Source organism: Microtus oregoni, unplaced genomic scaffold (assembly GCF_018167655.1).
Source record: "Microtus oregoni isolate MIOR12 unplaced genomic scaffold, Mior012 000035F_ref0000213, whole genome shotgun sequence".
In the NCBI taxonomy this organism is placed as follows: domain Eukaryota; kingdom Metazoa; phylum Chordata; class Mammalia; order Rodentia; family Cricetidae; genus Microtus; species Microtus oregoni.
This window is the reverse complement of record NW_024543094.1, coordinates 22,187,290-22,210,044: the sequence shown is the minus strand read 5'-3', so window position 1 is coordinate 22,210,044 and position 22,755 is coordinate 22,187,290. Positions and strand designations below refer to the sequence as shown.

Genomic DNA, 22,755 nt, shown 5'->3' with positions numbered 1-22,755 from the left:
AACCATAAGAAACCAAAATATTAATGTACTAATACTCTAAGAAAAAGGATTATTTTAAACTCAGAAAAGAAATAATTTCAGTAAACATTATTAGCAAGGATGTTGTCTGTCTTACATGGGTAATTAGTACAATTGGGAAGAAAACCCCTCTATCCCCAGAGGTAACATGGCACCTGGAGTGGTTGGTAACAGGTAGAGTGATACCAGATAGTGAGGGTGGGCCAGTTAAAATAAAACTAGAGCCTGATTCTAATTCTTTTTATTTTTTTTTAAAATCTTGAGATATAGAATTGTCAAGCCATATGTGGGTGGGCTGTATTGGCACTCTCAAATATTGCTATCTAGTACAGGTTTAACTAAGATTCTGTGAGAGTGTTGAGACTACAGCTAGAGACATGATAATGTAGAGTCTTTAAAAATAACCCTTCATATGGAAAAAAATTTCTTCATAAAATTTAAATGAGGAAATAACAGGTAAATATTGGGAACTTTATAGAAGTAGTGATTATGGGTATTACTTTCTGTGAAGCACAGAAATTGCACATCTTAATATAAGCATTCTAATTCCTTCTTACAAAACCAGTTATGAGGAAAGAATGAAGGAAATATTATATACCAGCACAATAGTATTAGTGGAGCAATAAATGTCTTTGTTTTACCTTCGAAGTTTGTACTGTAGATAATTACACAAGGTAATTTCTGTTGCTTTTGATGATAGTATATACTTGATGATAGTGTATGATGATGATTTACTTTATTTCTATGTAGGCACAGTAGAACTTTACTGTGGGGGGGGGTAAAATTCTTTGAATTGATGACTTGTCAAGTGCCATACATTTTCTCATATAATCCTTACTGAAATCTTTCCAAGTTTGTCCTAGCACTTTTGATGAATAGGGTAGTTAATCAAGACTTAAGCATAGGTCCTTCTTACTAAAAGCATCCTGCTTTTTCATAGCATATGAAGAGTCATATAATACCCCTGTTTCTTAGACTTGCTTTGTACAGATTTATATTCAACAGATGGAGCCCAAGAACCTGTATTTAAACAAGTCAACTGCACTATACCTTAAGGAAGCACTGTCCTGTGTCCCATAGCTTTCTATGACATAGCCAATAAAACATTAGGGATCAACTTGTTTTTCTATCAAATCATATATAACTTGATGGCTCAAATCATGAAGCTGAGTTCTTGTGAGAAGTGATTACTTTAATAGTTGGATTATCCCTTCTCTCCCCACACTCTTTCTTTCTTTTGTTCCATAGTCCTGGGCATCTAAGTCATAATCTCACCATGGTACGCAAGTGCTATACTACTGAACCTCATCTCCAGTGCTTTTGTATTTTAGCTTGAGACAGGGTCTTGCTAACTTCCCAAGATGGCCAGTAGTAGTATTCCTTGTATAACTGATCAGAGCTAACAGTAAGGAATCTTTGTTGTATTTAGATGTCTCCTACCCCAGAAATCCAAGAGGAATGTAGACATATTCCTGTAAACCTTCACTATTTGTACAGAGCACTAACATGCTGTAATTTCTAGTTACCTACTTATTATGTTAATTAATTCTCTACTTATTAGAAAATATGTATCTGAGGGGGGTAATCTGTGACTCTGGGATAAAGTATATGTTAGAATATTCAAAGTAAATTACTATATACTCTGACTTTTGAATATGGGGGAAGACTATGTAAAGTTTTAATAAAACCGAACAGAAAGGTGCTATTAATTTTTTCCATTTCTAAAAGTAAAAGAGCTGCATGAGATGTGACTAAATTCAATTCTAACCATTGCTTTAATTGTGTAAAGGCATTTCTTTTGAAGAAGCTTCTGTTTTCCTCTGAGAAGTCGTCCTGGCGGGATTGCTCAGGTATGACAGCTGCCTTTCAAGTTTCTCCTTCATCTTCTCTTTTAAACCTGGTCTGTGCAACATTTATTGTTAGTAATTGAATAAAAAAAAAGTTTGTTTTCAGTAGGAAACAATTGGTGGGATAGTATTTCTTGAATGTTTCAGGAAGTTTCATAAACAGTGACTTTGTTTTAAAGTATACATTTTCAGATTTTTAATAAAGGAAGACAGGATATTGTAAGTAAGGAAAACACTTGACCTCTTGTTAAAAAGGGTGTTTCTCTTAACTTTTAGAAGATAATATACCCATAAAGAACACCCATATGTTCTGGTGTTTGTTTGATGGGGTCTTGCTATTTAACAAGGCTACCTGGAAGAACATGCTGTGTAGGCCAGCTGTCTGCAGACTCAAGTGTCTTCTGCTTTAACTACTTATTGCTAGGATTGCATTCTTGCTCCATGCCTGTTTGTTGTCTCTCCTATTTTCTTTTTTTGACGTATTGAGCTCTGATGGGGAACTCAGCATGCTCTTTTAACTCCTATGTCTTTTATTATAATGGGAACACTGGAATAATTATATTGCAATGAAGCTGTCAGAGTGTCTGCAGCTTGAGTTAGACAGATACAGGACGCTACCTGATAACAAAGGGTTTCATTCCACTTAGCAATTTACAAAGATCTTTCTTTCCTCAGTTACAGAATTATTTCTTGTGAGCCTCATAATCACTTCTAGGAGGCAGGCTATTATAGTGCCAATATTGTATATAAGAGCATAATAGCTTCCAGTCTAACCCATGACCATAGAACCTTCTCATGATTTTGAACTGAGATTTAAAGATGTCCTGGTTGTATATATTTAGTGTTAATATGAAATGTATAAGATCCGAGTCAGTTATCAACATGACTTTTAATTGCAGAAAATATTTCTTCCTTAAAAATACAGTCACTTTGACAAATTTGGAAATCGTTTCCATGTGATGCAAAGTGCATGGAACCGTTACTGACCGTAAAGATCTTTCTATTAGGAAAGACAGAAGCCTCTTTTATCATCAAATGTGATAACAGGATTTGTTATACAGCCTTCTTTTTGAAGTTTGAAATGATAGTGGATCTGGGAAGGGGCACCACTAGAGAGAGGGAGGGGCTGCCCAGGTTCTGGAAGAAATGGCCTTGCTTGTGACCCACAAAACACCAGTGCTGAGCTTACTGTGGAATTGTGTAGTGGCTTCTGGTTTATTCAGCATAACAGTGTTTGCTTCTGCTATCGTAATGGATTGTGGGTTTTGTGTCCTGATGGTGTCTTATCACCTAGCTCTTATTCCTGTAAATTGATTAGACATTAGAATTCAGAAGATGAGGAGAAGGAAGGTCTCCAGGAGCTCTCTTCCTCCTTATGCTTGATTCTGCAGTAAAGGGCACCTGACACTCAGGTGCTCGACAGAGATGGTTAGCATACTGTTTCTCATAATGTTATATTCTGCATTCTTCTGTATTCTTCTGACGCCAGTATTCAAAGTGATAATATTTTCATCTTTAGGCACGTTGTTTTCTAATTTACAGTCTTTGGGTTATATATGGATTTTCCTCATTCTTATAAAACACTTGACTATATTATTAAGCCAAGGCATTCTTAATATTTTTCATGACTGGATTTTCTTTTCAGACAAACCATTATAACATATACTTTGGTTGTTTTTAGAGGAAGAGCAGAAGGAGCTTCTTTGTCATACCTTGTGTGATATTTTAGAAAGTGCTTGTGACAGCTCTGGATCATACTGCTTGGTTTCATGGTTAAGAGGGAGGACAACTGAGGAAACGGCTAGTGTTGCTGGGAGTCCTGCACAGTCTAGTTGCCAAGTGGAACATTCTTGTAAGATACATTTTTATTTCATGAAGTTATTTCTTGTCCTTTTACTTTTAATAAAACTGTTGAAAATTTTTAAGAGAAAATATTGTTTTTATAACTCTTTTTCTATCCTTAGTTTAACTAGTAATCTTTAATATTTTCTGTTTCCTTTTCCATTATTTTAATTACTTTTTTGTGTTTTTATTTTATTTATTTATTTATTTATTATTTATTTATTAAAGATTTCTGCCTCCTCCCCGCCACTGCCTCCCATTTCCCTCCCCCTCCCCCAATTAAGTCCCCCTCCCTCGTCAGCCCAAAGAGCAATCAGGGTTCCCTGCCCAGTGGGAAGTCCAAGCATTATTTTAATTACTATAAGACAATGCATTTTTGCAAAAAATTACATTTATCTTTCAATCATTTTAAAGATAATTCTAGTTAACTTCTACTTGATGAAATCTCTTTTGAACATTAGAACTTTGATTTTAAAAATCTAAAGAATATACATCTGTATGCCATAGATTCAGGTGTGCATCATATTTAGATGAGAAGGACTTTTTATGCCATTAAATGCTTAGATATCCCTAGTTTTCTAGAACAAAGATGTGGACATTTTCTTGTTACTTTGTTATGCTGTTACTTTGCTCCTGAACTTTTTGAACATTGTTATATATCTGGACCAAGGTAATTTTAGTTTTGTTTTATTTATGTCTTAAGCTTTTTATATCTTGACTGTATTTTTCTTTCCTTTAAATAATCTAAATAATAATAAATAATCTTGTTCATAAAAATTATGGTGCATACTTTTAGTCCCAGCACTTGGGAGGCAGAAGGCAGGCAAATCTCTGTGAGTTTGAGGCCAGCCTGGTCTACAGAGCGAGTTCCAGGACAGCTAGGGCTACACCAAGAAACCCTGTCTTGGAAAAACATAACAACAATAAAAAGAAAATTAGACCCTTGAACATTCTTAAAGTGTCTTAAATAATACCAAAATGAGCTAGTAAATTAGAGTCTTCTGGTGGTAAGAAAAATAGATACAAATTGTTTTGTTTTTTTTTTTTAATTTGCTTTGGAGGAAGAATCTTTCTAGTAGGTAGCTTTTGATAACTGGTAGTCCCAAATATGTAGACTGAATATGTGATTTATTCCACCTTTACTGCTGTTCACTCACTACTTTCTGTATAAAATGGTTTTTCCTGATGTTAGGAAGTAAGTACTTGATTGTGTGTGATGTGTACCACTTTCCGTATAGAATTGTCTGGGAGGCAGTGTTACTACCTTCCCTGAGCTGAAATGTCCTAGTATTTTCACTATCGATTTCCCATACCTCTGCAATTAGAACAGCTTGTGGTTGGCAAATTTTAATAGCACATTTGCAAGGACTCATTTTAAAAAATTTAAACAGTTAGCCGGGCGTTGGTGGCACACGCCTTTAATCCCAGCACTCGGGAGGCAGAGGCAGGCGGATCTCTGTGAGTTCGAGACCAGCTTGGTCTACAGAGCTAGTTCCAGGACAGGCTCCAAAGCCACAGAGAAACCCTGTCTCGAAAAACCAAAAAAAAATTTAAACAGTCGTGTAATGTTTCTTTTCAAGCCTTTAAAACATTGCCATTCAAAAATTTATTTTGGAGTTCATTGTAACATTTAAAGACAAATGAAAACTACTCAAAGGGATCACACTAACATCATTTACTACTAATTTTTAAATGTTTTGTAAATTTTTCTGTATGGCAATTAAGCATGTTAATTCCATTTGGGATACTAAATTTTGAGAGAGATTAAACTATTCAAAGATTTTAAGCTCATTTATAGCATTTTCACTTGGATTTTAGTGCATACCATGTGCTTGCTATGAAGGAAGTGGTGCATTTCCATACTAATGGGTTGGGAAGCTCTAGAGTGAAGGGCCTCATTGCAGTTACCTAAGCAACTAATTTAGTGCGTATGTTATTTATATTGAACCCCCTCCAAAAACATGCTGTAGAATTTTCTAGTTTACTTAATGTTTCATTTTAAAAATAAACACAACAATAAACCATATTTAAAGTATACTTTTAATTTCATATAGATTTAAAACATTTTATTAGCTGAAAATTTGAGAATTTATCTTAGATACTGACAGTTGAACTGAACTTATGTTGAAATATTTGTTCCATATAGCAATGTGTTTACCTGGTTTTCTTTATTCCCAGCTGTGTTCCTCCTCCTATGTCTCAGTTTCATCATTTCAGCCTGCTAAGCTTTAATTTTTTTTGCTTGCCTCTTTAAAGTACTCTCTTTATGTCAACTTTCCAGGGTGGCATAAGCAGGCATTATAAAACAGTATAATTTGGAAGAGGTTAAATATAATTATTTCATCCTCATAATTTAAAAGTGAGGTTCCCCCCTCTCATTGTGTATAGCACTAATTCCATGGCTTTTGTGGTGTGTATATTTTTTGCTTTTTGGTAATGCACACTTGTTTATAGTAGTATATTTTTAGGTTCAATTTCAGTTTGTTTCCCACATAAACCAAAAGATAAATTAGTCCATTTGGACGTCTAAAGATTTTAGAAAGTCATTTGAAACATTAAAAAGTTAAAATTAGGCTATATAAGGCTAGTAAATGTGCAATTTTAAATTGTAAATAAAAGTATTAATTCTGATTTCATAATCAGTTTCCTTAAACAGTAGTAAAAGTTTATGTGTGAGTCATATACTATTTGCTTCATAAAATTGCTCATTGCAGGAAAGTAGGCGTTTTGATTGGCTTTAAAGACTTTATCTTCTGGAAGCCAAGACTGAGTCTACTTTCCAGAGCTGATTAGAGCTTGGTGCTCTTAGGGTTCCTGTGTGGACCTCAGCTCCCTCCTTTCCAGCCAGAGATGACGAAGCCGTGAAGTCAGGCCTGTGCTCACGAGAGTGTCCAGCACTAGTGAAGCCTTAGAAAAGTCATCTTTGGTTTAAAGAGTTTCTTTGATTATTTTTTTAGAAATTTAAAATTTGTATTTTATTAATATAATCTTAACAGTTATTGAACACTTGTAAATGATTGCATGGATAAATGAGGAAACAAACTTAAATCTGTTCTTGAACCTGCAGTTTCAGTACTATGCCTTTTATACACATTATTTAATAAATGAGCAGTAAGCCGAAGAGTTTTATAGTGTAAAAGGTCAGCACAGGTGGTTACTTCTGTTGTGAACTGCGGGATTATTTTAGAGTTCAGGACGCAGGACAGTGTGTGGCAGACAGACAGTAGTTCCTGTTTTGCATGTTCTATTAACTGTAACTGAATTGTACAGAGAAGTTCATTACTTAGTAACCCCTCTACATTCTCAGTACATATCTAGTTTAGTTATAACCATAGTAACTAAGATGATGAACTATAAATTCATGTTACTATAAAGTTCAGAGTCCACTGAGAATTGTAGGGGAATAAGAAGTAGGGACTGTTTTGATTGCTTGAAGTATTTACAGCCTGCTGTGTGTATCTTGTGTCATTATTTGCCGTGTGTAGTGCTGAAAAGTGTCTTTTATGTATAGCTGCCTTGGCTGTCGAAGAGCTTGGCTTTGAGCGATTTCATGCATTAATTCAGTAAGTAACATTGAAACATTTAAAATACTTCCCTTGTTGACACATTGCCATTCTAAGTCTGTTCGTGCTGTGGAAAGGTCCTTGGACTTACATAGTACTTCTCTGCCTAAACATGAGCTTAAAATACCTTGTTTGAGCATTAATTTGCTTTCAAATTAAAAAAAAATTATACATGTATGTAATTCTAAGTCCTAAAGTAATTATTGAAGTATACTTTTAAAAACACTAAATTAAATGTCTCTTCATCATTATCAGTGAAAAAAATCATTTTAAATTGTTTTTCTGTTCTGAATGAATGTAAAGCCATTTTTAGTGAGACAAATACTAGGATTATTTATCTGCCAAAATATGTTTTCTGTAATTTTCATTTAAAGTGCCCATATTTCATCAGAACATTTAAAGACTTTATCATAAAATCTAAGGAAGACTGCTATGTTGACAGAATTATAGGTGACATTTTGAAATTTAACATTAATTTATTTTAAAAGAAGCCGCAAATGTATTTTGTAGTTTTAGCCCTCAGATGTTTGTTGAAGAGCTTTCATGCTTTAAATACTAGTTTTCTTGTTATGGAATACCTCTTTGAAAAGGGCCAGTCTGTTGTCTATATAATTGCATAGACTTAGGAACTGGTGCCAGGCACTGCACCTAAGAGAGGCAGAGGCTCCCTGCCAGGACTCAGACTGCCTTGGTGGACTGGGTTATAAATGGTAGGAGTTGTCAGCAGTATGTTTTGCTTTCTTTAGCTAAATTTGTTTTTAGAACTTGAAGATACTTCATAAATATCTTCTGTGTGTATATTGTAATAAATAAGAATTAAAATTTTTTCCATTTATGAATGGGGTAATCAGGATACTAATATTTAATTCTTCTTCCCCCAGAAAAAAATCATTCAGAACTGTATCAGAATTAAAAGACGCTGTCTTGGACCAGTATTCAATGTGGGGAAACAGATTTGGAGTCTTGCTTTTTCTCTATTCTGTATTATTGACAAAGGTTTGTTTAAGATGCTTTTCTGTCTTAGCTTAGTGCTGTTTCCCCTGCTGTTAGGTGCTGCGTGGCCACTGTTTGTACTTTCATGGTTGAGGAGTTTGCTCCTCCTCTATTCATTCTTTAACCCCGCTCCCGCTTTCCTCCCCCTGCCCTTCTGGACTGTGAAGGTGATTGTTACTGCTCTGATTATGAAATGTCATGAGTTCGTCTTAGTTTGCTTTTCTTTGATCTTAGCAATATCTAGCACTTGACCTTTAGCCCTGTAGAAAGTCTCTCTGACCTCTCTTTTCTGGATTTAGTTGTTAATGCTTGTGTTAGGTTTTTTCCCCAGCTAATGTCTCATATTTTTAAAAAAGATAATTTCTTTAATAGCTTCTTTTCCTTCTTTCTGTGTTCGCTCCCTCTTTTCTCCCCTTCAAATTTTAGAATTCCACAGGAGTCATTTCCTGGTCCTGTGTAGTTACCTCTCTTCGCCCACTGCCCTGCAGCTACTCCAGCCTGCACACTTCTAGTCCTATCTTCTTTTTGCAAATGCCAATCTCAAATTGCCTGTAGCCTTTCGGTCTCACTTGGAATATCTCCTGATTATACCTTTTCTGAAATTAGGTTTATTTGTTTTTCTTTTTTCTTCTTTTCATTTTACCAATTTTTTTATCATTAACTCTGATAGGTATATGACATTCCTTTTTTAAGGTTTTTTGTTTTTTATTATAAAAATGACAATAATTCTATTATGGTTATGTTTGGGGTGTTAGTTTTTACTTATTTATTCCATGCAGGAGGTGTTTTGGGAAAATAGAAGATATGACTTAAGTTTGAAAGGACTCAAGGACAGACTACATAGTAAGGACCATTTGGTGGATGTATGGATGTGAGGAGTTTTACATGTGGAAAAGTTGTAATAAAATTTACCAAACAGCAGGAGCAATAAGTCTAAAGAAGCAAAGGATATTGGAGTATATCACAGCTTGGGGATCATGAACATTTCAGTCCTACTGCAGTGTGATCTACCTAGGGACAACTGAAAGGTGATACTCACGCCTTTGTAAAAGAGGTTTCTTGTGAACTACAAAAAGATACTTTAAGTTTCATATCAGAATTGGAACACAGCACAGTTTTTAAATATGAAAATGACAGGATTGTGTGTGTGTGTGTGTGTGTGTGAGAGAGAGAGAGAGAGAGAGAGAGAGAGAGAGAGAGAGAGATGCAGAAATTGGACTGAGAACATGTGATGAAGAGACTTGGAAAGTGGAATACTAGAGTCAAGGAAACCCTTAGGAAGGTAGTATGTAGTAGACCTAAAGCAGGTGGTGATCATAGAGCGGGAGAGAGGGGACGGAGAGTTAGAATAAAGAATGAGAGAAGTTGACCAAATATTAAGCATGTTACTGCACTAAGTAAAGTGACGTGCCAAAAGTGCTCGAGGTCAGGTGACTGGGGTAGCGGTAGTGGTGGTGGCTAAGGTGTCGCATCTTCTTGGACTTTTCTTGGCTGTTCACTCTCACCCAGTGTTTTTGCCTCAAATTCTGATAATTTCTATATCCTCGGCTGTTTGAGCCATTCTGCTAGTTGTTCCCTTTGAACACCCTTGCACTGTTGCTCTCTGAAGTGATTCCCCTGCTGCCCACTGTGCATTTCGAGACTTTGTTGTAGCCTGCTTTGTTTTGTTGTTCCCTACAATGACAAGTCGAGGTCACATAACTCTGTTTTCCCCTGTGGTATTTAGAGACTGTTGGTTGTCATTGCATTCTTAGATGTGGCCTATAGTATAACAGTTAGTGGCATTGTTGGGTTTATAGTGCTGTGGATGTCACTTCATGCTGTTTTGGAGTTGATGAGGTTACAGTCCCTCATTCTTCTGTGGTTCTCCAGCCGCCTGTTTGTAAGATTGAAAAAGTGTCAGGACATTGTTTTTAAGAAATGAGAAACTTCTCATAATTGATATTTTATTTTTTTACCATGTATTTGAATTACCAATTTTGGGGAGAAAGTGTGATTATATGAAAACTTTCCATTTTCTCCTTTACCTATTATATCTTTTGTGTATTTAAATCTTTATCTAAATTCAAAAGTCTATGACTTTACTAAGTTTTCTAAATGACCTAAATTAAAATTAGTTTTCTAATTAGGTATATTAGGTTTTAATGTAGTTTAGCCTGAAGTTAAATAAATATTAACTTTTATATTAAATAGTTTCCTTTTCTCTCTTGAAAATTGTTTTCTCTGTCTCTTTAATCAACATTAGACTTACTACCTCTGAGTCCCTTAGTGTCCTTTATAGAGCCCATGAAAGAAATAGACTTTTTGGGGAGCTACTAGTAACCATATCAAATATACCCCCACTTCAAGTCTAAGTAATTTGAATGGTATTCTATTAACATATAGTCCAAACTGATCATACTTTGTGCTTTAGTTTTAAATTGAAGTTAATGAAATCTTGGTTTCTTTAGGGCATTGAAAACATAAAGAATTCAATTGAAGATGCAAATGAGCCTTTGATAGACCCTGTGTACGGGCATGGCAGGTAAAGGCTGTTGTCTGCTGTCTCTTACTGAACGTCAGGCTTTAGGAGTGGGAGAATTTCTGATAAGCGTACTAGCAACAGAAGTCTGGACTCGGCTAGCCCTGAGCTGCACACATTGCACTGCTGTAGCCAGGGTTTGCTCTGTGCGGCCAGTGTTGACATCCAGTTTCAAGTTATCTACACATGGTTGTTTACACATGTCAAGTATTGTGTCAAGATACTTTAACAAAGCCTCCTCATATCAATTTATGTATTTTTAAAAAGGTTAAATTTACTCACATTAACTTAGAAATAAGTATTTTCTTACCTATCTGTGCTAGTTTATTTTTAAGATAAAACAACTCTTTTCTAGTTATTTTTAGCTTACTTTACCAAAATCAGTAGAACAGTGACAATTAATCTATTCCCACATAAGTCCTTCTTTTTAGATATATCTGCTTTAGTTGTTAGCATTCACCTAAGTTCTATCAAGGACTGCATGTTAAATAATTTGGGATATTCTCCATCTATTATAAGGTGAAGTTTCTTTGGTTGGGGGAGTGAGAATTGTATGTATAGGATAAGTAGGATAAATGTTTTAAATGTAGTTAATAATTTTGCTGATTTAATAAAGTGGATTTTGGTAGGTTCTTCTCCAAGACTGATGCCTTCACTAGTCAAGTCATAACGTTTCCATCCCAATTGGTTCTCCAGTACCAAGTAGTCAGCCCTAAAATCATCCACATGCAAGGAACATTAGATAGACTGAGTAACTTGTATTTATGTAGTAGTGTGTGTATGTAAATATTGTAAATATATGTAACAATAATTCAAAGAAAAGAGGGAATTAATTTGAGAGCAAAGAGATACATGGGAGAGGCTGAAGGAAGGAAAGAAAAGGGGAAATGATATAATTCCAAAAATTATTATATGTAAAAGTCAATGTAAATACTAAGTAAACAGACTAATTTTTATCCATTTAAATATGCCATCTTAAAGTTACTAGGCATATGTGATTATGGTAGTGGATGCCCTTGTAGAGCAGCACTCAGGCCCTCACCAAGGCCAGACGTAGAAAGGGGAAGTTAAGGTTTCCTCTCACTTTGTGCTTTAACATATTGAATGTAAAAATCATTAAAAACAAAAACCTTTATTGTAGGAGTTACTTGATTTGCAGAACTAGTTTTATGCCTATTTTAACTGATATTTAATTTTTATTGATAGCCAAAGCTTAATTAACCTCCTTCTGACGGGACATGCAGTTTCTAATGTGTGGGATGGTGATAGAGAGTGCTCAGGAATGCGTAAGTATGTTCTTTGCTATGGTCTCAAATGTTAATATTTTAGTGAAATATGGGAAATTGATATTCATCTATTTAATGGCTCTATATTATTTGGATGTTAAGGTAAGTGCTTTCTATTAGAAGAACTCTTTATGGTTTCTAAGACACCATAACATTAAAGTGTTGATTTTTGGGAGCAGACAATTTTGGGTACTAAATATGACTGTTCAAGGCTTTGGTTTTCTCTTGTTGTTCTTGGGACTGTGGCGCTAACTTTAGAAATGGCAGTCTACCTCTTAGTAGGTGTACACGTGAGTACTTATCCAGGGACAGTACTGCAGTCCGTGCTGGAAGTTATGGGAACTTATAAAGTGATTGAATTATTTGTGTTGATAGTATCCTGGTTTTCTATATAACTTTTAGTATACACATTAGTGTGCTGGGCTGATCTCGTTTTCTAAGGCTTTACATCTACTTACCCTTACAACAATATTTCCATTTCTGGTTAAGTAGCTTCTTATATTGTCGTGAACATCAAATGAAGCACAGTAGCAGAGTTGATGCACAATTACAAATTAAATCCCTCTCAGTTTTTTACTGGGCAGTCTGAATTTATTTCTGTAGTTATTTGACTTTTATGGAATAACTGCAATAAGCCATCGTAGGACATGAAGCTTCATAGTTCCTGTTCATAGGCAAATTTATGTTTGATGTTTCATAGAATGGTTACCAAACAACCGAGAATATAGTACATTTGAAAAAATGTTACTACTTTTCATTTATATGAATGATTCTTAACTTGTAATTTGAATTTTTCCCAAATTTTAGAAATTTGTATAGCGAATTAATAGGAAAAAATACAGTGTTAAGAAAAATTTGAGTAAAAGTTACAAAACTCTGGAATTTACAGAACACAATACAACCTTCCACTGTGCTGTTTGGAAATGAAGAGCCTGGCTTCCTACACCAGGTGACCTATACAGTGTAACTCACTCAGTGGGGGAGTTAGAATAAGAGTCCAGCCCTGCTAACTGCATGAATACACAGCCCACAAGTGCTCTGTCGTGTTTGCTCTCTGTTGAAGCATATCCTAAGAACTCATCATTCTGATTTAGATATAAAAGCATATGGTCCTGCTAACTAAAGTGTCATCTCTCCTGTGTAATGTTCAGTTTTGTTGATTTCTCCCTCCTCCCAAAGGTTTCTGAGGTACCTCCTATCATTTCAGATAACTAGAGAAGGAACGTGGCTTAAGTGTCTCTTCCCATCTGGCCTCTCACTGCTACTTCCTTCTGCTTGCTGTGGCCATAACTGTTAGTCTTGTTCATTACTAAGTTATCCTCATCCAATTTCCTATACATTCTGTGCTCTCTCTGTCTCTCAAATCTCCTACCCTCCTGCCTATCCTAGGTACATAGGCTGTTGCCATTTTTAGTCTTACCTCAGTTACAGAATTTGTTCATCAAATATATAAGCTTTGGTTCCTGGTCTATTTTGCAAATTCATTCTTTTCTGATTCTTAAATCCATTCCAGACAGTTATTTACTATGGACAGTTTACTGTGGTTAGAAGATGGGGTTATCCTGCAGAAAGAGAATTGCCCAAGTGTACTTGAATTTTTCCTTCAGTCATTAGGAATGTTGACTTGAACTCAATTCTGTTTTCAGATGTTTAAACATAAAATAAAAATCCATACATTTATTCAGCTTTTGCTTTGTATATTTCTGGCTTAGATAACATGATGGGAAGTATGGAACATAAATAAAAAATTTATGCAGTAGTTTTCAAACACTCAAATAAGCCTTTCTCCTTATTTAATTTCCTTTTGTGTGGAAGTAATACATTCTTCAAATGGCTATCTAAATACTAAGAGTTTGTAATATCTTCACGGGCTCAGGAAATACTCAATTCTCTGTCAAATGCTTATCCACATAGTTTAGGTGAATGAAGACATATACATAGATGATTTGATGTGTAATGAGTCATGTTGAAATAGAAACATGCTGACGAAGGGGGATGCTTTTCTCACTACGTTTATGTTGCTGTAAATAGACACTGGAATTTTAATGGGGACAGAGAGCATGAGCAAGAGGGTCTTTGGGGAAATACACATTGTATGTTCAGATAGGGAGATGGACAGACTGAGTAGAGCAGGGTGCATCATTTGGAGACTTTAAAACAATGACGATTCAGACCCCAGCTGAAGACAGTTACGGGTAGAACTTTTAGGTGTTGGGACATGGATGGACATAGAGTGTAAGACTCCTCCTGGGTGATTCTGCTGTGCAGCCTGGTTTGAGAAATGGTAAGTTCGTGATAAACATTGGTGAAAGGAAAGACTGTGTCAGCATAGGCTTGAGTGAGAACACAGAGGCTACTGAATGCTGTATTTACTCCCAGTTGGTATTAGAAAAAGAATCATTGTAAACATTGAGCAGAGAAATAACACCATAAAATCTAGAAGAAAAGGGTGCTGTCAGTTTGTGATGGAGGAAGGTCATTGGCTAATAAAGGAACTGCCCAGGCCCATTTTATTGGTTAGAAGTTAGGTGGGAGGAGTAAACAGAACAGAACGCTGGGAGGAAGAGGAAGTGAGGTCAGAGTCTCGACAGCTTTCCTCTCGGGAGCAGACGCCTGAGAGAGACGCCATGCCCCGCTCCTGGGCAGACACACGCCATGAAGCTCTGACCCAGGATGGACTAGGCTAGAATCTTCCCGGTAAGACTGGTTCTCACAGATTATTAGAGATGGGTTGATCGGGATGTGAGAATTAGCCTGTAAGTGCTAGAGCTAAAGGGTCAAACAGTGTTTAAATGAATACAGTTTGTCCGTGTAATTATTTTGGGGCATAAGCTAGCCAAGCAGGCAGCCGGGGTGCTGGGGACGCAGCCCCGCCGCTCCTATTACTACAAGTTTGTAGAATTATTGGAGTGGAATCACAAATTGAAAGCTGTGGCACACAGCTCTGACAGTGGAAAGGTGTAAGTAAGACTGTGATAGACAACGGCGCAGGAAGGACGAGAACAAGATATTTCCTACTGCAAGCAGTATCTTTCGGGTTTGTCTTTTTAACCTTAGTATGGCTCATGAAACTGAGGCCTGGGTGATTATTAGTTTGCCCAAAGTGAAACAGCAGATACTAAACCAGCAGGACTCTAACTATGCCAAGGCCTCTGCTTGTTCTCTGTAGAACCCCATCTTTCTAAATCAGCCTATCTTGTGCTTGTTTCGGCAGCACTTATACTAAAACTTGAAATGATAAGTCAGCCCGCCTCTGTGGTAGAGTCCTCCAGGAGGTAGAACTCCTCGTATTAGAGGTGAGGGTGAAGTACAAGTAATTATCAAAATTTTAAATCAAACACACTGCATTAATAACACATAAAGCACAGGAAAGCCCTTGAAGGTCTGTGTATTTTGATAATATGCTTACTCCTTTTCATACTGCCTTAATATCTTTTCATAATAACATTTCAGTGCTAGCTAGCCTAAAAGATAGGTGTTTGTGCACGTAAAGAGACCTTGTCCACAGCATACAGCTGGAAAATAAGCTGCACAGCTTATCTCATTCTGGGGGAAGGGGGCAAAGAGTAAATTCTTTAGTGAGGAAAATTGAGGTACAGACCATATGATAAGAGAGCTGTTCTTCATCAGTGTGGGCAAGGGTTTTGCTGGTGAGTTGGTAGAAGTCAGGCCTTTGGCTACATGATTTTTGCTTTAATTATTAGGAATTGCCTCTGCTGTGGACAAGGGGAAAGAACCAGCTTTAATAGGAGCAGCAAAAAGCAGGTATATCAGTGGGAGTAGTCTTGGGAGATGCACGTTCTTTTAAAGAAATGCCATGCGATGGAGAGAAAGAAACAGGTTTTGTTCAACTGAGGAAATTCAAGATACGGAAGTTTACTGTAAGTGAACATAGGAAAATGTCCAAAAATAAAGAAAATGGTGTGAGTTATGAATTAACTACTTGTAGCAAAGAGATGTTAGGAGTTTAGAAGAAGGGAAGTGGGGGTGACTGAGAGTAGATCTCACCAATAAGGCTGTTAGGTTTTTGGGTGTTTGTTGTGGTTTTCTTTTGTTTGTTTACCTAGAGATAATCACTTCTGGTAGTAGAAGAGAAAGTGACTATTAGGTGTGACCTGGGAATGTTCACTGCAGGATGAACAGAGCATTTTTCACCTTTATTTATTAAGGTTATTAGTGTTTGAATTATCATGTGTGTCTTTTGCCTTGGGCAGTTTACCTTGGGTGAACATGTAAATGGTTTACAATTTGGTTACTACAAAACAGATCTGTAAGAAGCATTGTGTGTGAGTCAGTCCTATTCAATGTTCCTGCAGAATTGATTTCTTAAATTACATGTGTAGTAAAGATTTAGTCAACTGTTGACTTTTTCTTAGTAATAACTTTATTTAAATCTATCTGTGTACTATGCATGCCACCTCACTGAAATGTAGAATATACCAGTCTTGTTTTGTAAGGAAATCGTGGCTCCAGCAGCAGCAGCAGCTCCCCATACTTCCATTCCCTCCATGTTGACAGCTGCTGGTCTGTTTGCTGTTTCTGTGAATGCTCATGTCCTGGGCATTTAACATAGATAGAATTATACCATGTCCACTGTTTGTGACACATTTCCTTTGCTTTGACCAGTGTGTCCCTGTGCGGTGCTTTACTCTTTAAGTGAGAAGCCATATTGCAGTACGTTGATGAGCTATGCATCTTTATCCATCGTCAATTGCTGAACATTTGAAATGGCCGCCTGTCTGTTATGACTAATGCTGTAGGGACATTTGTGTGCAAGTTCTTGTGAGAGAATGTATTTTTATCTTTCTTTGTTATATACGTAGAAATTGAAATCCTAGATAATATATTAACAAGATGTACTCTCTTGAGGAATATCTGTTAAACTGTTAATTAATTAGTAGCAACTTTGTCTCTAAAATATGCCTTAAAACTAATAAAGTATCAACATATCTTTCTGACTGTAGAGTTCTCTTTTATCCTGACTGATAACTGAACATTGTCTATCTTTAATATTTGGTCATTTTTTGACAAGTAATTATATATTTTAATTGATATTTGGTCTACTTCCTACTGACCTGAGCTCGGTTGTTTATTCCTATGTAAGCTTTTAACTAGTTTGCCTTCTAGTAATTGTCTCTTCTCATCATCTGCCATTTTACAGGGAAGGGTGGGTTGCTTTATCCAATTTATGGGGCTGCTCTATAAGTTCTTTTTTAGTTCTTTATAATGCAGGCAACTTCTTCTAATCTTATGTAAATTTTTCTTAGTGATGTCTTTTGTTCCCAAGGTTTTCACTTCTATAATTTAGAGTCATTGGATATTTTCTGTGCTTGAACAAAATACTACAGCTCTCTGTGTCTTTGTTCCTATATTTGAGGAACTCTGTGTCTTTCGTCCCTCTCTCTAACGAGTTCTTCTGTGCTCACTTCATGTGTCACCTGTCCAAGGAGACCTTCGGTTCTCACTGCTGAAGGTGACTGACCTCAGCTCTGAGCAGTTTACTTCCCTGGTGCTTTCCACTTTCTACTTATCCTTTGCAGCCCTGACTAAACTGCTCTTCAGGTGATCCGTCATCTTCACCTGTTGCATGCTTTTTACAGTGCTTGATACTCAGGATGTGTTTGCTACATGTAGGGTGATTATCTGGCTTCCAAAATAGCATCAAATTTGAAAAATCTAACAGGACTCCTATAAATTCCCCAACAGTCATAAGAGATGACAGTTGGTAGTGCAGAAAATAACAACCTAAGTACTAGAAGACCCAGTCAGTAATCCCCAAAAGGTAAGCTTATAGAAATAGAGGGTAAAATAATGATGGGGGGAGAAGGGAGGGGTGGGGCAGAATGTGAGAGAATATAAAATTTCTGTTAAAAGGAGTAAGTTTAATAAATCTATGGTAAAACGTCCTGACTGTAGGTAATATGTTCTCTGCTTGAAAATTGCCAAGAGTAGACTTTATTGTTATCCCTCAAATACATATGTGAAGCACATATATCTGTTTGTATATATGTTTGTGTATATGTATGTATGTATATATCAATTTTCAGATGTCTACAATGGTACATTTAAAATATCATGCTACTGAACACAGAAAAGTAGGCCTTCATATGTTCCTGGTGATGAAGTATTCAGATCTGGTCAAGAATCACATCTATGATGTGTTGGACTATATTCATCTCTTCTTTTGCCTCCCACGCCCCTTCCTTACACAACCCTAATAATCCTCTTCCGCTTTCATACCCTTAACACCCTAAATTCCACACATGAAAAGAAAACATGGTGTTTCTTGAGTTTGTCTCATTTCAGTTAACACCATGATTTTCCATTCCAAACATTTTCTTGCAAACAACGTAAATTTTGTTTTTCTTTGCACATGAACAAAATTCTATTGTGTGGATAGGTAACATTTTCTTCATCCATTTACCTACTGCTGCGTACTCAGGCTGATTTTGCAACTTGGCTGAATAGGGTTGTAATAAATAGATGTAGAGATGTTAAAAAAAAAAAGAATCACATGCTTAAGTGTCTGGTGTACATGATTTTTTTCTTCTGATTTTTCTTTGAGACAGTCATGTAGGCATTAATTAGCTTGTTTTAGCTAAGCTACATGAATACATATTTCAGGACATGTTGTATAGTATATACAACTTTTATTTGTGAATTATAGATAAAATTTAATATTACCTTTTTGCTAAAAAATAGTTTTATCTCTTTGCCATCAAACTAAATAGCAGTTTTGAAAATTCAATCAGCAATTTAGATGAACTATTTTTGGCAAAGAAAATAATCATAAACTGCTAATTTCTTGCAAGCAAAGGGTAAAGACTTTGAGACTTTTAAATAAAATCTAATGCGTATAAATATAAATGATATGAAATATATCCTCACTGTCTTACTGCTTCGTATAAGTGTAAATAGGTATATTTTGATTCATATACTTGATCTAAGAAGGTAATATTAAGTATATATCCTGTTTGGGAAAGTGAGAATAATACATTTTGAAATATTATCGTCCAGTGTTAGTCATGGTAGTGTACTCCTATATCCCAGAACTTGGAAAGTAGAGGCAGAACGATCAGGAGTTCAAGGCTGTCCTCCAGCTACAAAGTACATTGTGGCAGTTTGGGTATGTGAGATCCTTTTTAAAAAGAAAAAAAGAAGAAGAAGTATCGTTTAAACCAGATGCCTGGTCATGTGATTCTTGACCGGCTCTGAATACTTCATTACCAAGATTAATGAAGGCCCAGTTTCCTGTATTTAGTAGCACGATATTTGAAATGTACCATTGTAGACATTTGGCTAAATCCAAGGCAATAGATGATGTAGTATCTAGTTGTGACACTAGGTGGCGGTAATTGAGTTTAGAAATCAAATTGTAGCCCCTGCTTCTTAACATGTGTTTGTCTTTGAATAGGAGGATTGGTAGTTCAGAGGAAAAGAGATGGGATGTTTGCTAACCGTAGAGTATGGTTTCTACCCAGCTCTGCATTCGCTCTGCTCCTACCCCCAGAGTTGCTGCGACCCAAAGACTAAAATATTTTTATTTTATACTCATAATATTCCTGAAATTTATTTAAGATTCCATAGAGATTTTACTTGTAGGCAGTAATGTTTTTCATGTTAGAAACTGTACCTAAGAAAAGGTTTTTTTAAATCTGTGTTTGTGGTCCTAATGTATTAGTTCTACCTAGTGTACATTAGCTATGAAAAGCCTTTGCTACCACTTCAGGTCCATCTATATGCGAGTAGGTCTTATACCAGCATCCTCTGGGATTTGGCTGTTGCGGGGTACCACTTCCTTGACTTGACATCTGTGAGTTTATGCTGCTGACCCATTGGTGTTCTACCTGGCTTGTCTAGCCTGTGCTTCTGAGCTCTACTGACAGTTGCTTGTCTCCAGTTGGAAGTCCCCAAAGTACTTCAGTTCCCATTTGTAGAAAAGCAAAGTCACGCTCAGTCTTCCCTCAAACCCAGAACATGTTTCCTGAATTCCTTCTTTCAATTAATAACTGTTTATCAGGTTTGCCATCTTTTCTGTGTTTAAGGAACTGGGCATGATGTCACACAGCTGTCCCTAAGAACAGAGAAGGCTAAGGTAGAAGTACCCCTGAAGCCAAGGGTTTGAGACCATCCTGTGTGACATTGTAAGACACTGTGTTGAAACTGCAAGAAGCTCTGCCAACTTTTTGCTTCTTACCTCAGTACACTGATCTTCATTCTTCCTTCATATTTCTTAGTTTTAAATTTTCTTAATATCTTTTCTTGCCTAGAAAATTTCTTCTCAGACTCCCCTACTCCCACACAGGTGTTGCCACACTCCACTCTGTGTCTGCATGTATACACATATGTAGGGAGCACACACTGTTTTAATTTGTCCCTCAGTGAACTTCTAGCTGTTCTAAGGCAGACACTGTTTCTTAGTCATCACTGTTTCCCAGCCTTAAGCATACTGCCTGGTTTTATTTTAGAGTAGAAAGGACGAGCTTGAAATGTGAGTTTGCTGGACAGTGGTGGTACACTCCTACACACCTTTAATCCCAGCACTCAGGAGGCAGAGGCAGATGATCCTTTTCTCTTAAATTTTCTGAGTTCAAAGCCATCCAGGTCTACACAGAAAGTTCCAGGATGGCCAGGACTACACAGAGAAACCTTGTCTTGAAACCTGCCCCACCCCACCCCCACCATCCTTGCCACCGTTGTGTAGGTTCGGTTACCATTATCCTATAATAAACATTAATAGTTATGCTTTAACATACTTATTTTTTCTCAAAATTAAGATCAGTTCAAGTGAGCTGCTTTCATGGATTAATGTATCCATGCATGTGTGTGTGTGTGTGCACACATAATTTTTTTGAATTACAGAGTGATTTTCCTTTGACTAAAGAGTTAATATTAAGCATAATTTTAGGAATACTTTTAATCAACATTTGAGCCATACTTTCAGCCAATGCAAAGCTACCTCGTATCATTTTCTTAAAAATAGTGATAACATGTTTATTTGACCTTACTTTTTTGTTTGTTTGTTTGTTTGTTTGTTTGTGTTAAGACAGAGATAGCCCTGGCTGTCCTGAAACTCACTGTATAGCCCAGGCTGACCTTGAATTTAGAGACCTGCCTCCTGAGTGCTGGGATGAAAGGTGTGAGCAACCATGCTCAGATTGATGTGATATACTAATAAATATGTGCAGAGGTTTGAAGAGTTTCAGGTGAAAGAAAATATTATGGCGTGATTTTAATATAAATTTATGCACACATACTACTCAGACTTACATATACTAATGCAGTATTAAATTTGGTTTTCTTTATTTTTTGCAGAACTTCTCGGTATCCATGAACAAGCAGCTGTAGGATTCTTAACATTAATGGAAGCTTTACGATATTGTAAGGTAAATGTCTTGAAGGATTTGGGTATGTTTGCCCTGTGGAAAGTATTTTCACTCCAACTTCCGACTGTCATCACTCATCACCGACTCACTTCCCTGCAGAACTCCCAACCAAAACTGACAAAGTGTAAAGAAATTACGCTATCATTTTCATTTTCCTTCGAAAGGAAATAGTGACAGAGCACAGAACAAAATAACATAAAAAATGAAAATATATATGGTTGACTATAATACACTTTTAAGCCGTTTTAACGTGTGTGCTTGGGTTAGGGAACTGCCTTGATTTGAGGTACCTTCCTGTGTGGTCCTCAAAAGCCATTAAATATTACAGTGATTTTAGATGAAGCTTACATCAGTTTTCTCTCTTAAAAGATGTCATATTCTTAGAAAAAGAATGATGTAGATTTGTGTGTTTTTTTGATTTTAAATATTTATTTCATACAATGGTTATGATGGTCATAATTTTTAGTAGCATTAACAAGTATCTTATCCTCCGTCCCTTTCTGTGTGTGTGTGTGTGTGTGTGTGTGTGTGTGTGTGTGTGCGCGCTCGCACGCGTTCCTTACTGTTCCTGTTACTCTTTGTCAAGGTATCATTCCTCCTTCATGACAAAATGTAAACAGAGATGGTGTAGATGTAAGAACTGTGCAGGATCTATTCTGACCTTCCTTCTAAGCTATAGCTGTAAACAATAGTGACACCTTCAATTTCAGTCGTTTTAGTTATACAAATTAGCACTGTTGTAAGACAGACTGGCCATCAGAGATTCTGCATAGTCATTTATCCTGGAAGAAAGTGTACACCGGTGATCACCTGACCCACACACTTATTTTACATGTGACCAATGACCAATTATGGTGATTTTGTATTCTGAAATATTTAAATTTTTTTGTCTAATTTTTGCTGTGATAAAATGGCGTGATCAAAGGCATTAAAGAAGAAAGGATTTATTTTGACTTACAGTTTCAGAGGGAGAGTCTGTTATTTTAGGGAGACTTGCCATGGTGGGAGAGCTGGAAGCAGAGAGACCATTACCCACATGAAGCAGAGAGAAAGAGAACAGAAAGTAGGCCAAAGCTATAAACTTTAAAACTGATTTCCAAGTGATACACATCCTTCAACAAGGTTCTACCTGCTAAAAGTTTGATAAACTCCAAATAGCACCACCAACTGGGAGCAAAATGTTGAAATATGTGTACTTAAGGGGGCGTTTCTCAGTTAACCCGTATCCATGTAGCCTATAAAGTCTTTATCTGGATCCTTTCATTATGTCAGTGCTGCTCCCTCTACTGCTGTGTCCCA

At 36.4% G+C, this 22,755-nt stretch overlaps 1 protein-coding gene across 5 annotated transcripts in view; it reads left to right on the top strand.

Moving 5' to 3' along the window:
• Positions 1-22,755, top strand: part of Mindy3 (MINDY lysine 48 deubiquitinase 3) — a 72,862-nt gene that overhangs the window by 10,639 nt on the left and 39,468 nt on the right. For 2 of the 5 annotated variants that reach the window (XM_041630852.1, XM_041630851.1), the window contains exons 3-9: positions 1,808-1,868; positions 3,547-3,717; positions 7,219-7,270; positions 8,152-8,266; positions 10,714-10,787; positions 11,991-12,070; positions 21,386-21,456. In XM_041630852.1, the coding sequence (XP_041486786.1) occupies positions 1,808-1,868; positions 3,547-3,717; positions 7,219-7,270; positions 8,152-8,266; positions 10,714-10,787; positions 11,991-12,070; positions 21,386-21,456 (624 nt within the window). Of the gene's footprint in view, positions 1-1,807; positions 1,869-3,546; positions 3,718-7,192; positions 7,271-8,151; positions 8,267-10,713; positions 10,788-11,990; positions 12,071-21,385; positions 21,457-22,755 lie in introns of those variants that run through there. The other 3 variants (XM_041630854.1, XM_041630853.1, XM_041630855.1) reach the window with 3 other exon arrangements.